The sequence below is a fragment of the Pygoscelis adeliae genome, unplaced genomic scaffold (assembly GCF_000699105.1).
Source record: "Pygoscelis adeliae isolate BGI_AS28 unplaced genomic scaffold, ASM69910v1 Scaffold358, whole genome shotgun sequence".
Classification (NCBI taxonomy): domain Eukaryota; kingdom Metazoa; phylum Chordata; class Aves; order Sphenisciformes; family Spheniscidae; genus Pygoscelis; species Pygoscelis adeliae.
In genome coordinates, this window is record NW_008825429.1 from 1,899,248 (window position 1) to 1,916,568 (window position 17,321).

General features: G+C 38.4%; 1 protein-coding gene across 1 annotated transcript; it reads right to left on the reverse strand.

Annotated features, from left to right (window-relative positions):
* Window positions 1-621: 621 nt before the first annotated feature.
* CRKL (v-crk avian sarcoma virus CT10 oncogene homolog-like) lies at window positions 622-17,312 on the reverse strand. Its single transcript, XM_009330768.1, has 3 exons — window positions 16,764-17,312; window positions 12,773-13,235; window positions 622-3,512 (listed from the first exon to the last, which is right to left on the reverse strand). The coding sequence occupies exons 1-3, from the start codon at window positions 17,075-17,077 to the stop codon at window positions 3,378-3,380; spliced, it is 912 nt and encodes a 303-aa protein (XP_009329043.1). The 5' UTR covers window positions 17,078-17,312; the 3' UTR covers window positions 622-3,377.
* Window positions 17,313-17,321: the final 9 nt, after the last annotated feature.

The following is a 17,321-nucleotide window of genomic DNA, read 5'->3' on the forward strand; positions in this document are numbered from 1 at the left end:
AAATGCAGGTATTGAGGAAAATGCCTGAAAACTTGACTAGAAAACAAAGGCAGCCCACTCGTTCCCAGGATGTTAATAGAATATAAAAAATTACTTTACAGGCACATGAAATGGCACAAAGAATGCTGTTTTTCCCTTTACAAAAATAATGCTCAGGCTCTTCAGAGCCCCAACCCAAACAGGATATTCCCTTTTGTTTATTCTTTCCCAATTTGTAAACAATCATGAATTAAATTAGCGCTTATCCAGTGATGGACACTGATTAAAAGAGTTTTCATTTAAACTTTCAGACTGGTCAGAGGCTTCAATGTCTATATACACATGTACACAACAGGAGGAAGTCAAACAGTAAGCCTTTCATGATGGTTAACTATTGTGGCACCGGGTAATTAAACCAGCTCCTAGTTCAAAAGCAAGAACAACTTTAATGGTGCATAGATTGAAGCCATCGCTTGTAGGCTCACATGCGTCATTTTAAGTATACCTTACACGCCCAAGGAACATTTACACTGATAGGTTATCACTCAAATTTAAGAGGCTTCATAAAGCAACAGACAGCACATGTAAGCAAGCAACAAGCGATTGAGAATCCAGAATCCTTCAAAGAGAAACACAAACTGATCAAATGCAGTCTTTATATGAAAATACTTGTCTCATAGTAAAATAGCAAAGACACGTTTTGAAGCAAGGTTACAATCAGCTTAGGCTGGTCAGTATGCTACATTTAAACCACATTTAACATACCTGAACCACACTGCCGCTACTCAGAGAAACACTGTTCATCCGTGGCCCAAAACCAGGTTCAGAGAAATTTAAGAATTCTTGTCTTTGCATCAGATGCCACTACACACATTTTGCATAGTTTTGAAGGTAAAATATTTTGCTTTTCTGCAGTATCAGAACATAATTAAACCTAAAACAATGCTTGTGTTCCAAGTGTACACCTTATTCAATGAGGGGATGAGTCAAAACGTTTATTTCAGTGGAAAAAAAAAATCCAGGTCAAAAGCTGTGTTCCAGATCTCAAATCTCACAGTATTTATTTACCATACAAAGGAAGAGTTCTACAATCAGTCTTCTGAAGAGCTGCCTGTAACTAGGTCAGGTCTGAAATAAGATTTCTCTGCAGCAGACTGAATTTAGTGCAGTTTCTGTGTTCAAAAGATGACTTTCAGTAGTACAATCTGTCTAGTAAACTTAAGGGTATAGTTGGGGCACAGAAAAAGCATGACCTTCTTTAGTTAAGAGAGCTGCATAGCTTTTCTTTGCAAGACAAAATGTCAATGCCTATTGTCAAGAATTACTCTTACAGCACCAAACACTTCAGTCAATGCTACTCTACTTCACAGTTAATTTGGTAGTAAAATGCTCTACAAGAACTTCTAGACTGTCAGCCACTTGATCAATACTACAGAAAATAGCTAACAGATGAACGGAGAGACTTCTTTAAAAAAAAAAAATCCCGGCATTTTGAATGTCTTGTTGCAAACGCCATTTTTGCATTTCTTTAGTGCCTTCCAATAAAGGATCTCGCGGCACTTTCACATGAGCTAAGAACGTGCTTTTTTTAGGATCAAGCGACACAAATCAACAAGAAAACGTGCTGGAACTTAAAACAACAACTTCTATATAATTTGACATTTATAAGAACTGGGGAGATTCTGCGGGTGTCTGAAGTTTCTCACTTTGCTACAATTGACAGCCTTCAAAAGTTGAAAAAAATGGGGGCTGCTGTTTTCCTGTCAGTTTCTGCAACAGACTTTGCTTTAATCAGGCTGTCTGAAAAGGGAGGTTTTGTTGTTGTAGTCTTTGCAGACATGTATTCTGTTAATTCAGTGTTCAATTATTTTTAAAAGAGCATTCCAGTTCACCTACAAAACACATGTAAAGAAGGCAGCGCAGGATACCACTGTACCTAAGCTTTCATATCCTGTACACAGGCTAAGGACTTAACCTGCGTGGCATGAATTATACTTATTTAGCTGCAGCCATATAGTTCGCTACTGTAAGTACAATTACAGCAGTATAGCTTATGTACAGAAAAAGGGAAAGAAGCTATACTGATAACAGACACCTTTGTAGCCTCCTCCAGCCTGAGCGTTCATTTATCACATGGGGGAACCCAGGCAGCTGACTCCAATTAACCATTTTCTAGAGGATGCTGGGAGGGGGAGCGATCCAGGGCATATATAAACCAGAGCCAACTCATTTGGAAGGGTAAAAAACAATGGCAGCATGCAGAGGACTTGGGAAGCAAGCAAGGAAAAAAGAGGGAGGAAGAAAAGAAAATGAAAGCAGCTCTGGAAAAGAAGCACCGCAACATGGAGACACCCTAGAAAAAAGGTACTGTGTTTGAAAAGGAGCTTTCCACAAGCTAGGGCTGGCATAGCTAGGAAACTTCGGAGAGATAAGGGAGCCTGGAGAGAAATGGGTATAAAAGGTGTATGTTTAAATAAGAGGGCTTTATCAATATTTACCAAGTTCTTCTGTCCCACTCCTCTCCTACCTCTCCACGCCGTGGCAATCTGATCAATCTGTCTACCAAGTAACAGCCTGGTGACAAGCACTTCTATACTCGTAAAACTACACTTTCACCACTGCAGAAGAGCTGTACATAGACCAGGCCAAAGTGTTTCCCTTTAAAGCTCACTTTCTACAGTTAGTGCTTGCAAAAATCAACAGAAATGCATTAAGTATGTCAAAAACAGGTTACAAGTATCAACCCCTCCTAAGTTTCCTTATAAATAAATGCCTCAGCTTTAATGCAGCTCAATCAATGGTTATTTGCATTTAACACACACTGTTTCAGGAAGGTCAACAACAAGCTTAAGAGTTAACAGAAGAGAGCAGCTTCTAATACAACTGCTTAGAGTACATAAGCTTCAATTACTGTCCTTTAAAGAGACCATAATTTTAAATGTACTACCTTAGGACAGGTTCTCTTAAAACTAAGTCTTCTTCAGTCCTAAAATTGCATTTTTGTTGTTGCTTTTTGTTGAACAGTAATGCACAAGTTGCATGGTTGATCTAAGATTAGGGCTCTTCCTACTGAGCAAGTCAGAAAAAATCCAAGGAAGTGTCAACAGGAAAGGTTTTCTTCCCATATTTCTCTGCTATACACCAGTTCAGTCTTCTCCAGCTTAAGGCCCAATAGTTTTAAAAGTGAAACTAAATTCTGGATGATGCAACTATGGTATGAAGGTCAGGCAGTGACTTCAGTTGTATGTATTCCAAATGTATATTAAAAGAACCGTCAAACTGCATCAAGCTGGAAAATGGGCAATGCTAGCAATGTGCCATTAAGTCATCATCCCACCTCAAACAATGCTAATGATAGCCAGGAAAATGAAGCAGCAGTGTAAATTGGGCAGAGGGAATCATTCGTTCTCATCTGGGTTTTGAGGGTCAAATATTTTGACATGCGTGAATGGGAAGAGCCCTTTTCGACCGTTGACTTCTCCTTCCCACTGACCGTTTATATTCATCCTTGTAACCTTCACAATGTCTCCAACCTGCATAATTAAAAAAAAAAAGTTATCACACATGGGAATCTCACCTCTGATACAAATCAAATGAAGAGGAACAACAAATAAAAGCCCATCATAGGGAAAAAAACCCACCCTCTTCTTGGCATAAGGTTCAATTGAAAAGAAAAGTTACTTTTACTTAACTAAAATACCAACATTTTGCTGCTGAACATGATAATGTTGTCTGCAGTCTTTTTCAGACTCTTAACTAAATGTATATTCACATATTCAGACAAATTGCTGAACTTACCTTTTCCTGTAGGAGAGCTTACAACTTCATGCAACAATATGTTTAGCTTAGATATAAATTAACATCACTAAAGCTACCATCAGTAATGAGATGCAACATCCATTCAAAAGAGCACAGGACTCATACCGGTTTTAGCATCAGCTGGCTTATTTGAAAGGAAATTCAGTTTTTCAAAGAGAGACTCCTATGGCAAAGAAACCATTACTTGAAGTTCTAGTTCTGATTATCACAGTCTAATAAGCTTCTGTGGTTTCTAAAATAATGGCACACTTCCAAAGCAGGCAAAAGCAATCTCAAACTTTTTTTTTTTAAAGTATTAGATGTACAGATTCTAGCTTTATTTGTTGTTTTCACCTCTACTTCCTGCCAAAGAATTTGAAACAGGAACAATGACATGTCAGGCCTTTCCTACCATAACTGTGTCTCTTCCTGTTTGGCAGTGAAAGATGAGAAGAACTAAACTATGATCAAGTAAGAAACATCAGCCCAAATGATGGTAAGTTATACTCTTATCATTGTTCAATGCCTGTATTTAATTTGGATTAGGATAATTTACAAAGCAAAATATCCAATTTGACAAGTAGCATTTAAGACTAGCTAAATAGTGATTTCTCTCTTAAATGCTTCAGAATAGCTGAACATGTGGTCTGTTGCAGCAGCTCTCTAACTTTACACCTCCCTTCCTGTTTACTTAATTTACTCTATGTGGTAACTATAGTAAATATTAGAAGAGCAACATTAGCAGCTAATAACTGATTTCACAAAAAGTAGAACCAGCCTATGACCAATGGCCAACAGTTCATAAGTTTCTTCCCCAAACTAGGTCCAAGCTCTCCGTAGTTGAGTCTCAGTTACCAAGCTACTTCCAAAGGTAACTAGCTTTGATCTTCTTATTTAAGGAAAAACTAGATTTTAGTCCTGATACAGTATGAGTAACAATTTGTCTACATTATTTAGATAACATTAAAATTTAGAACTGATGCAGACAGTTTAAGGACCTTGGCCAAGGGCCTTAGATTAAAACTTTTCAGGTAAGACCTGTACATTTTCTGTTAAAGAATAAAACCCTGAGTTTACAAAACAGTGTGCATGTCACTAGATGATCTGAAGCCTGTTTAAACCAGGTACCATTACTCCAATAGATATTTTTTGAAGATCACTCAGAAGCAAGAGTCCTTAAGTGAAGTTTAAGATCCTGTAATAAACTCCTTGGCAGTCACTCAGTGTTACAGCTCTTAAAATTTCTCAACCTTTGAAACTCATTTTACAGATTTAAGCTTTATGTTGCATATTAGAATGAAATTAGACATTTAAGCAAAATGTGTTGCTCCACACACCCCCCTACTTTTTCTCCACTATGTGGATTGTTCGTGGCCCATCTGCCTCCCCAAATTTGAGACTGTCACACTTGGAACAATTGTAATCTTGTGCTTTTAAGAGAGGAGAAAACCCTCTGAATTCCCGTAAGTTCTTGGGATATAACTGAGACCACATTACCTTCTTAAATGGACATCTTTACTTACGCTGTTCGTAAACTCAAACACGAAGCCAGCATGTACTATTAAGTAGTTATACACTGCCCATGACAGTTAGCACATACATATAGCATTAATTTGACTGGTTTTCATCTCTTTGCAGACTACTGCAGCATGCTTTAATTGTGCATTTGCTAAAAAGCACAATTTGTCAGACTTTTCACTGAGTAAAGGCTAGAGAAAGCTTTAAATAGTAACAAGATGACCTAAACAGGAACCTAACAAATGTCTCTTTAGGAAAAGGCTGTCTATAAATACTCAGTGTTACATTGCTGGATTTAAATAACCCTTGAAGACAGATCCAAGTTCCAAGTTTTAGACCCAAATTCAAGACACAGCCAACATCGCAACAGTTAAAACCTAATAAGAAACTGCGTTTGCACCACACCATAAAACCAATCCACTCTCAAACACTTTAATCTTATTCATGGAAGAAAAAAAAAAATCTGTAGCACACTGGATCAAAAACATGGACCTGCATTTTCTGAGAGTCTGACAATTTAATTCTGCTCACGTGCTGTAGAAATCAATCCATTATTCATTTTGAAGCTCTAGAAAAAGATATCCTTCAATTTGACTTTGAATGATTTCTACAACATGAATAGGTTTGAAAGTCTTCTTCAGCTAAGTGAAAAAAATATTTACAATATAAGCCTATTGCATTGCAGCAAACTGCCATGTAGATTAACATGTAAAATGTTCTTTAGACTGCTGGGTGGGCAAAGGTGCTACAAATCAGTATCTGCCATTAAAGAGTGCTAGCTGATAAAAGCTACTCAAAAATACTCCCATATGCCAAGAACCACTGGAATACTAAACTGATTTGCAATAACTTTATATTATTTTTTGAGAGTTTTTTTTTAATGAAAGCTTCTGAAAATCCTCTTGTGCTATATTATTAAAAAAAATGCAGTTCCCCTGAGAAGATTAAATGAAACAGGATGTTGAAATAAGATTTCTGGAGAAGGAACCTTGATGTCATGACAGAGTAATTCATGGATCTTATGTTGAAGGCCTCCATTTTGACAATGTCTAGAAGAATCTGGTCGAGTAGTCCCTCTATGTAATTCTTCCCCAAAGTACTAACTAAAAGCAATACTTGGTAAATGCTTTTTAAAGCATCTATAATATGGTCAGCTGAGGTGTGATCTCCCACTAAAATTATTTAACACGCTATTTTTTTCAGAGAACATTTTAAGCCAGTCAGAAGGATTGTCTTATGATTAGGCACAGGACAGAGTCAGGAGACCTGGTTCTATTCTCATCTCTGCCACAAACTTCCTGTATGACTCTGGACAGCTCATGGCCCTTATCTGTAAATTAGAATAATGCTTCCTTAGTCCCAACATCTCTCAGATAAGTTAGTTCACTTGTAAAGCACGCCAGCATCGCTGGATGGAAGTATCAACTGCTGAAATGAGTAATACTTCTGAAATGCAGCCATTTGGTTCCACCCAAATGATAAAAATCAAAACGTATTTTAGATAGCATCCTTTCATTATGTCCCTGTTATAGCATGAATTCAAAGCCCTGGGGAAACACAAGCTGTGGAACATGCCAGTCAGAAAGGTTACTTCATTCACTCTAGACTCTTCCATACCTGTCTTCCATTTGAAGCTGATTCATACACTGCAAGAGGTTTCCTGCATGCCATTTTAGTCACACAGTCAACCAATTCAACGTGTTTTACAGATATTCCAACAATTGTATGTTAATAGTTCTATGGCTGATAGAGTTCTGTAATACAAGTTTAAGGAGATAAAAATGCATTAAAACTCTAAATCATCATTTTAGCCCACTGGGTCAATAGCTATGTAAACATATTGCTCTCTGGAATTTATGGGGTGTTGAATCTCAGTCATTATCCTAATTAGTGTCACAACTCACCTTCTTTGGCAACACTAGTCTTAGTACCAAAAATGAAACAACTGTTCAGACCAGCTGCTTGTTCTGGAGAAGAATAAACAAGGCTCAACACTAAGAAATTACTTGATATCCCATTGTCCCCAAAAGCTATAAAGCTGATCTACACAAAAGAGGCAGAGTTCAGTCAGACTGCAAACAGGACAAAGTGACACTGAAGTAGCTGGTACTTTACTTATTGGAAGATTCAAGAAACCAACAGGCTGAAAGCACAGCTTAATTATCCTTCACTTCTGACGTTGTGTGCCAGAAGAAGAATAATTGATGCCCAAACCAAAGAATCAAATAGTTCAGAGGAAAGACCTTCAACCATTCTTGAGACATGAAAGCAGATCAAAGGGCAACATAGAAATGTTGAAGTCCTAGATGCAATTAATCTAGCCTCATCTAGCAACAGAGTAAAACAATAGAAGTTTGCGTTTCAAGTACAGCTAGGACAATTGCCAGAGTTGGGGTTGCAGCACCACAGATAAAGTGCTGCTCTTCATTAAATGATGGTAGCCGGTCTCCAGCTGATTAAACCAGCTGTCATGATTGCACAGAATTTGGAGAACTCAAACTCCCACAAACCATCATTCTTGAGCTATACTGAATCTCATTGCAGCACAGGATCTTGTCTAGGTTATCCATGTCACTTTCAGTTTCATCTGAAAACAAACTCTGCAAACAGTTCTGAGGGTGAGTGTGAAGCACTCAGCACTATCATCTATCATGATGGGAACCACCAATAACCTGGACTGGAAAAGGAAGTTACAAAGATTAAGACTGCACACAAAATCTCTGAAGTAACTGTCAGTTGTATTTTCAAAGGTAGCATACTGAAAAGTTGGTGCATGTCAGCACAGGCACAGGAATCCTTTCAATATCACTTTCAATTCAATAGTTACCAGAACTAAAGCCCCCCAATCAACACCTCACACTACACAAGTATAGGCTCAATATTTTGCTTAAAATCTAGACCTTGTGGGTTAGATGCATTTTAATGTTTAACAACGCAATACTAAGTTTCCTTGGCTTAAGAAAAGCACAATGCTTGTTGTCTAGTGAAAGTAGCAGCCTAATTTCCTAATTAAGAAAGTTCTACTACTAGCACATTTTGGCCTACTTGTCTCAACTTTCCTTTGAAGAGGAAAAAAGCTAACTGTAACCTAATTGTAACAAGCTCAAGTGAAATATTATGTCAGTTATATAATTATGGTGAATGGGTATTTATTTCACGAAAACATTTCAGTGACAGGTTAACTCTGTATTAGCAAACATACATATTAATATGTTTGATATATTATGAACTCAATACTGTAATGCTGGCACAGGTCTAGAAGAAGCCATCATGACTATAAAAACTTTGCTATAAAAATATAGTGAAGCTCTTGTTTAAAAAAAAATCTTCAGATTCCATAACACTGTCATGTTAAGTCTGGACATGAACTCTAGGACTATTACTACCTTCAAAATGGTCTATGTCACTTATTACAGTGTTTGCAATATATTTAAGAACCATTTTTTAAACACATGGCAGACAGAAGTCTAGTGGCTGCTGCTGGTCTCCCATTTTCTGGTTCCTTATGTCATTTCATTCCATTTTATAAGTGAATTTTGAATTTGTTGTTCACATCCTGAATCAACCTTCAAACAGTTCACTTAATTTTTAAGGGAATTATCCACCATTAGTTTATCTACTGACTATGCTGGACATAATAAACTTTGTGTAGAAGTTAGTGATCAATCAACTACTTTGGATCTAAACAAGAAGTACCCAACTACCAAGAGATAAGCTCCTTTAAGGTAAAACATACCAGGTCTTAGTCTACTGGGCACTGCATATACTTCACATGCTGGTTAGAGCATGCCAGTTTAAAACAAGGCTTCACTGGCATATTATTAACAGGCTGGCTATAGAACTACAGGTTATTAAATGCTGAGAAACTTTAAGGTAGACTTCACTGCTCTATCATATTAACAGTGCCAAAGAATCTCTGTTCTTACAAAATTCATCACCTCCTGAAAGTGCTATCCTGTATAACCTTTGAACACAGGATCGCCCTCCTAGTTTTCCCAAAGAAAAGCAGGATTGAATAACCCTGTAATGTAGAGTACATAATGTAATATGTACTGTATATATAATGTAGTAGTACATAACCCTGTAATGTAGAGTTCTAGTCCCAATAAATACAGGACACTGTATCCCTGTCCTTCATATTCCTTCCTCTAGAGCACCAGAAAGGAAGGAAATTGCTTCTTGGCTAAAAGCACAGAAGTAAAGAAACAGATCTGGGTGGTTGTTTTTTCGGTGGTGGGTTGTTTTTTTTTCTTTTTGTGGTTTGGTTGTTTGGGGTTTTTTTTTAATGCAGTATCCATGAAAATACTACACACAGTAGTAGTAAAGTAAGGTAGTTGGCAGTGAGAAACTGCAGACTTCAATCATTTCATTAAAAACATTAAATCTGAACTGCCAAGGTAACTAACTCAACTGACAACAGTATATGTAAATCTTAGAAATACATTTAATTAATCATAGGCTTTACTAGTTGTTCACTGGTGCAGGGAGATGCCCAAAGTTATATGTATACCAGCTGTACGCTTTGAGATAGTAGCTATACTTAAAACTCTTATTTTAGCTTATAAACAGATTACTATTTATTTTTTTATTTTAGAGAATAAAAGTAAAGCATATAATGCAGTAGGACCAAGTCAACATTTAGATGTTAGTCACTTCAGTAATACCAATATGAATGCTAAATAGTTTTAGCTCAGCAAGGTCCAAATTGTAACAAATGCCATATTAACTAGTATCCTTACAGGAACAACGTTGTAGTTGCCCTGAAACCGTCACACTTTAAATACTATTTAAAAGTTAAACACTCCATCATTACGCAACCAAACAGATCTTGTTTCAGATTTTCAGTAGAATATTTACTTATTTTACAAGTTACATTTTTCATGTGAGAAATTTTTAAAAAATTAATTATACCTTCCCTACAAAACAAACTTCTCTGTAATAGGCTATGAATCTTTATCTTTTCTTAAAGAAAACTTCTGACAGCTTATGTAAACAATAGTGTGAAATAGAAAAACTGGACTTGCAAGGAGAGAGCTTGTCCCATTTTCAGGCTGAACCCAGGAGAATGACATCCCTCCACTTAAAAGGAAGTCAAGCAGATTACCACGCAATAGCTTTACTTATTCCAGATGGTATTCTCTTCCTTTTAAGTACTGTCTGTGTGCTGACCACACAAAGCTAAAGCCAGAAGACAGATATTTTGCTCTCATATTGTTTTATCAGTTTAAATGGAGATTACACAATCAGGCACTGTATAATTATGCTACCAAGGTGTTCTACCTGTAAAAGCTAAACTGTGATTTAGAGTACACCTATACTAAGGTGGAGTACTGTCAAATACTATTCTTCTGAAAGAACACTATTAACTTTCTTCCCCAAAACATTCCATAACCTATTCTTTCACTACCACTCAGCTACTTTCAGTGCTTACAAAATAGAAGCTTCAAATGGTCCAGATTATTTAGTCACACGTAGAGCCCTGACAAGGCTGGGATTAAATACATCACCAGGGCCCAGCAGGTGTTAGGCAATCTGAAGGAAGATCATGAAAAGAAGTTGGATTTTTTTTCTTTAAAAGTAGTATATATGACAAAAAAAATATTGCTATAATGAGGTTGCTAAAGTTCCCTATGCATGGATAGATACGGAGAAGCTGTAATCACTGATTTTAATGAAAAATTTAGATTAGTTCCCAGAATTCTACTTCTGAAGCCTCCTGAGAAGCCACAGTGTGGCTAAGGTGCTCTTGCAAAGAAAACAGACTACATAGGAAAACAAAATATGCCAGCGGTGGAAGACACGAAGACATGAGGCAATAAGTGATTAGAATTCAGTGGAAGAGAAGAATCTCTCAAACAGAACTTCAGCAATTTGAAGGTTCAAAACAATTCAAATCTACATGTTGGTCAGAGAATTAATCCTACTGGTATACTAGAGTAGCTAAAATGACGGGATTAACTAGGTCACTAAAGAGCAAGTCAGAAAAATCTATTTGTGAGAGCCATCCTTCCAAGCGGTTCTGCTACCCTGCAGCAAAACAAGTTCCCTGAAGTAATTCCATGACACACTGATAACATAACAAAATCAATCGCTTGCCTTGCTTTGTTTTCAGAAGCATGAGTAGTTTTGGCAGCAATCTTCTGTACAGTGCAGTTGGCAGTGCATTTACACTTTGCTCTATGATAATTTTCACACACTGTTCACAAATAACAAGCTGCTAGATTTCATAAGACTCAAGGAAAATCCAGTGATACATATTTAACTTTTAACCCCGTAAGAGTAATCACCTGTAGAGGTTTTACAAATACAGGAGGAAAAACACTTAGGGCAACTACTATGAATAACTGGAAGTCACAAATATAATCTTTCAAATTTCAGTCAAAAGTATCAGTTATAGGTAACAGCTTTAACTTGCAAAGTAATTGAGCAAAAGCAACAGGAACAGTTCAAAAGTATTTTTAAAACCACTATTATTTTACTTGCTAAAATGCTGTTGCTTCCTTTGCTTGTTTCCTTGCATTTGCTCCTTGAAGTATTGTAGCACGCTCAGATTTCATCTTTGAGACTAGCGCTTTTCCAGGTGAGACATTTTTGAACTATGGGTTAACTAGCCTTCAGTATAATCTAAATGTAAAAGTAACAGTCTCAGTGTTCTGGGTATAGCTTTAAAAACATCTTCCAATCCATCATTTATGCCAGTTAAACTAGAATTGTAACGTGAATTCTTTACCATTTAAAGAATAAAGCTCTAAAGTCTTAAAGACATCCCTAATAAAAATAAAATAAAAAATGCTTTGGCAAGCACAGGAACTTATTACAGGTTCAACACAAGTTTAGAGGCTACACTACAGCCTTTCATCTAACCCCCTCACCCCCCCCCCCAATTTAGGTCTTAAGGTTTCTCAAATTTTCCACTTTTGAAAACTGAAGTAAAAGGGACTACAGTACTTCTGATCTATTTCTGCCCAGATTTTAGTTCTCCGCACCAGACACTCAAGTGCATCTCATACTACAGGTGAGGATCAGAAAGACTATGTCTATCAGCGATCCTTACCTTTCTCTGAAGGATGCTACTGCCAGTTCTCAGCCTGGAACACTGCACTGATTAATGAAACATCTCTTTCCTTCCCCAAGATTTGGTGGAGAAGCAAAGTTATCCTCTCACTAGCACTTACTTCCACAGCAGGATGTATGCACTCCACTACCCTTGTAACATATTTCCACTGTCAAACAGGCAAGAAGAAAGGGTAAATACAGGTCCTGAAGTGACTCGGTCACTTTTCTCAAAGGAAGTGGTATAGATGAAGCAATTTCTGTAGATCTTTCTTCAGAATTTAACCTAACTTCTTCTCAGTCTTTTGACACAGATAAGCAGACTCCATATGAAGTCATCCACACCAACTTTGCCACTAACATTTTTTAGATTCTTATTTTACAAAACAATTGAAAATCTTAAGACCTGAGAGGAAAAACTTACCTCTAATGCCAGCGCAGTCTTGTCATAAGCACAGGGTACTCTCTTTTGGATAGCTTTGGCATAGACTGGTCCATTCTGTGTCGATGGCAGAGGATTGATCACTGCTCCAGGTGTACTCGATACTGAGGGAAGGGGACTTGCAGTTTGAGGCTGAGCATAGGCATGGGCAGGTTCTGGAATACCGTAACTGTTGGAATTCCTGTTTCCATGCTTTCCATGAGAAGATCTGACTAGCTTTTCTACATAAGGAACAGGAATCATCCCAATCCGACCATCCTTGTTTCTGGCGCTCCACCACTGTTCTTCTGGCTTCTCTACAATTACCAGTATCTCGCCCTTTTTAAATGGAAGATCCTCAGCATCATTGCCAGGAAAGTCATATAGAGTCCGAACATACTCCACATTTTCTTCTGCAGTGGACATAGTAGGGGCAGATCCAGATCCCATTGGTGGACTTGGATACCTAAGTTTAAAAAAAGATTTGGTATAAGCGATACCTATTGTTTTGTATTTCCAGTAACAAAGCTAAGTACCAGTTTTACAGTAGGAACACCAATTAGAGGAGCATTACTTATTCAGCTTTGTAACAAAAGTATTGGCTTGATAGCATGGTGAGGCATTTAATGAGTAACTCATGCTTTCAAGTAATTACCTAAATACCCAAATTAGCATCCCCAGAAACCCAATAAAAATCTATCACAGATGCAGAAAATTGGGAGAAATAATGCAAAATCTTCATCCACCTGTTTTGGATTGTTGTGAGGATCTTAGGGTAGAATAAAATTAATTCTACAGCTTAAGTTATAAGAGTCATGATACATAAAAACAAATGAAAATTATTTGAGTGAGTTGGGGTGGAGGGGCTCTTGGAAAGCTAAGTAACCCTCTTCAGTCCATCACATCTACATTTTTAACTTCAGCTTCCACTTCTAAAGAATTCAGTAACTAAATGCTAGACTTGAGGGACCATAGTGGGAAAAGGGAACAAAAGTAAGAGGAGAGCATAATAAACACAGTTTTCTAACTCAAAGCTAGAAGTCCAATGTTGTCTTTCTGATTGGTAGTACAGCATCTTTTTAAGCGAATCCCACTACTTACATGCAGAATTTTGGGGACAGCCAGTCACATTTATACTGAAAACTCCTTTCTTTAAGAAAAGAGATAGGCAGATGCTGTGTTTTTAGGAGACAACACTTTTCCCCTCTTTTCTGGACAGTAATATTGAATTAATCTTATTTTTACAACTTCAACTCTTGAAGGGTTGTTATAATATAACAGAAAAATTGTTAGTTTCAAAGTACTTATCTTTACTGCATATTTAAATACCTAATAACCTAAAAGTGACATCTTCATAAAAGACAATATGAAATATTTGCATCCACTGGTAAGAATGGAGTAAGAGATGAAAAAGCTAACCATCTAGAAATATTCCTTTGCCTTATTAACCATATTACCTTTAATTTATTCACATCATTGTTTATTACTATGCCCATCATCTGTCCAATACAGTCACTTCACTGTGTGTGATAATACATAAGATTGTTCATCAAATGAGACTATTTTCACTGCAATCTATTTTCATCATTAAAATTCATACATTTTATTCAAAGCAGCTGTCAGAAATCTTAACGTATATAGGCCACAGCAGATACTTATATCTAAGCTACAGTAGCAAGAATGCATGTCATTAGCCTACTTCAATTCTCTCTTGCTACTTGCAAAATAAGATGGAAGTCAAATCCCTATGATTTTTGCAAGATATGCCAGAAGCCCTAAACAGAAAGACATATGCTTCTTTAAGACACCCTGCTGCAGCCAAAGCCCAGGGGGAGAGGGAACCCTTTGGAGAGCAGTCACTCTGCATAAGCAAGAGCTCAGGGACATCTGCAATGATGGTCAGAGCTCACCATTGACACAAAACAAATAGAAAGCTTGAAACAGTCAGTTTTCAACTGTTTTACAAGTTTAAAATGTCATCTCTGAGCGCTAAAAGCGTTGTATGGCTATATACAACAACCTACTTAATCCTACCAGGAAAACCACCTCTTCATACTATATTTTATGAAGTTAAAAGAATCAACAACCTTCAAAAGCACAAGCACCTGAGTGCAATCTTCCCCTGAAAATGCCAGAGAAATAAGAATTAGCAATAACAGTTCTGAAGCACATACCTGTCCACGCCTATTCTAAATCTAGTCCACTAACTAAAAATAAATTAAAAAAAAAAAATCCGGAAATGCTACCTCTCATCCTCCCTCTTGCAGCAGAAAGTCTCCTTCAACCAGAATTTCAAACCATCAACCATGTCATTGATTTTTCTAAGAGTTTAGAACAAAAATCATGCTAAGGAAAAACACCTAGTCGATCCCATTTGTTGCTTTATAAAAAAGCTTGTCGGTTCACAGTAGGCTAGGTCCCATCTGTCCCTGTATGCCGAGAGAACAATATGCAATCAAAATCTTGAAAATAAGGTGGTACTAAAACGTTTCACACAAGACTCCTAACAAATACCAAGTGAGCAAGTGGAATCAGCTAAGTTCTCAAGTGTTTTGAGAATGCCAAGTCAGTCATTGCCATAAATTATTAAGAGCAAGTTTTTACACCCAGAAAGGTACAACAGTATCCAGGTTAAGGAGAACCGAGACAAGCATAAAGATTGCTTCAGTGTAGACTTTTTTCCTCCCAACTGTCCACAAGTTTAAGCACGCACATAACAATGGGCAGCTCACCTGCAATGGTGAAAGTGACTTTTTTTTTTCACCTACCCATCTCCCTAGCCACAGCACAATCCCTACCCAGAAGACTTCTCAGCAACTTTAAGAGTTCTTGAAGCTAGTGCTTTCTGTCACATCCCTCCTATCACCTGACAGCTTTACAGAAAGACCTTTTTTGACCACTTGAGTTTTTCAATTTGACAAGCTATTGTCAACCTTTGACAAGTTACTGATTGTCATTAAGAACTGGCCTATGCCAAGGTTAAATTGTGACTATAAACCTCAGAGTTATTCTTCCCCCCTAAGAACTCGATATTCTGTAAAACATAGTAAGATTTTAAGCTGCAGAATTTAGAAGCGAACCAATTTTAATTTCTTTTTTTAATGTGTCACTCCTTTTCTAGCTTTTATTTCACTTCATTCTATCCAGGAAGCCCAAAAGCTTTGAAATAAAGATACTGAGAAAGGCTTTATTAATTAAAAATAAAGAATATGTTCTAGGGTTGTTGAAAAGCAGTTTACTGATGCAAGTTGCAGGTATATCCCATGTTGGGAACAGGACAAAGAATGAGCTCATAGCCAAGTCACATTTTCCCATCCTCCTAGAATAGCATTTCACAGTGTAGTGCATGCAGTATGCAGATATAGATGAACCAAACTGTGAGAAATAAATGTTTTACATTTTTTGGGAGGTGGAAATGCCACTCTGAAAGTTTGGGAAATGCTGTCCTAGAACGTATTAAAGCTGACTTAACAGGGTGAAGCAGTCTAACACATAAAGGCCTGTTCTATCGTAATCAGTGTGGATGCAGGGGCAGACAGCAACTTAAGCTCAGAGGCTGTACTTCAATCACTGAGAAGACTTGTGAACCAGCTTCTCAACCATCCTAGGAACCGAAGGAGAATACCAGAAGAAAAGACTGACACAAAGCATGACCACACCCTCTTGCAAGGCAATTATAGCCAGTGGTAGAGATGTACATGGTACCTTTACATATACCTACACACACTGTAAGGACAGGCCCTGTGCATTGTATGGATGATTTGACTGAAAGAGCAATCCGCAATGGTCACTGAGATCCAGAGTGCTAAGAAGCACCACTGTTAGAAACAGCTTCAAACGAGGGCCATAAACAAATGTTTCCTTAGTATACATAGCATGGCCCTACATCCAGCGTTAAGATCCTGGAGCTACTAGGTTGGACTAAGACACCCCCGCCTTGCGCCACCTTGAGCAAAGATGGCAGTGGGTGGGGCGCAGGGAGGGTGGCACTCACCTGGGCGCAGGCTCGATGAGGGTGGTGGTGTCCAGGTAGTGGATCTTGTAGAACTCCAGCAGGGCAGGCAGGTGCTCAAACTCCTGGTCGCCGATCTTAAAGCGGCGGTTGGGCAAGGAGTTAATGATGTAGTGGGAAACCCGGGAGTTCTCGGACACCGAGAGCACGTAGTCCCCCGGGCAGGTGGACGAGTCCCGCACCAGGAACATGCCATGCCGCTGCCCTTGCAACCGCGTCTGCGCCTCTGCCCGAGACACCGGGCCCACGTACCAGCTGGAGCGGTCCGACGAATCGAAACGAGCGGCGGAGGACATGGCTCCGGGCGGGGAAGGGGAAGGGAGGGGGGGAAGGAAGGTGAAGAGCCCGAAGGCCCAGGCGGAGGAAGAGACTCGGAGAAGGGAAGGCCTGGGTAAGGAGGCCTGGGAGGCGGAGCGGGCTGGGGGCTAGGAGGAAGCGGCTAGCGCCCAGCCCAGAAGATAGGAAGCCCAGGGAAAGGGGGATAAGGGAGAAGGAAGCTCCGTGCCTCTGGAGGCAAAGGACCGAGGAGCGGCTGGGGGG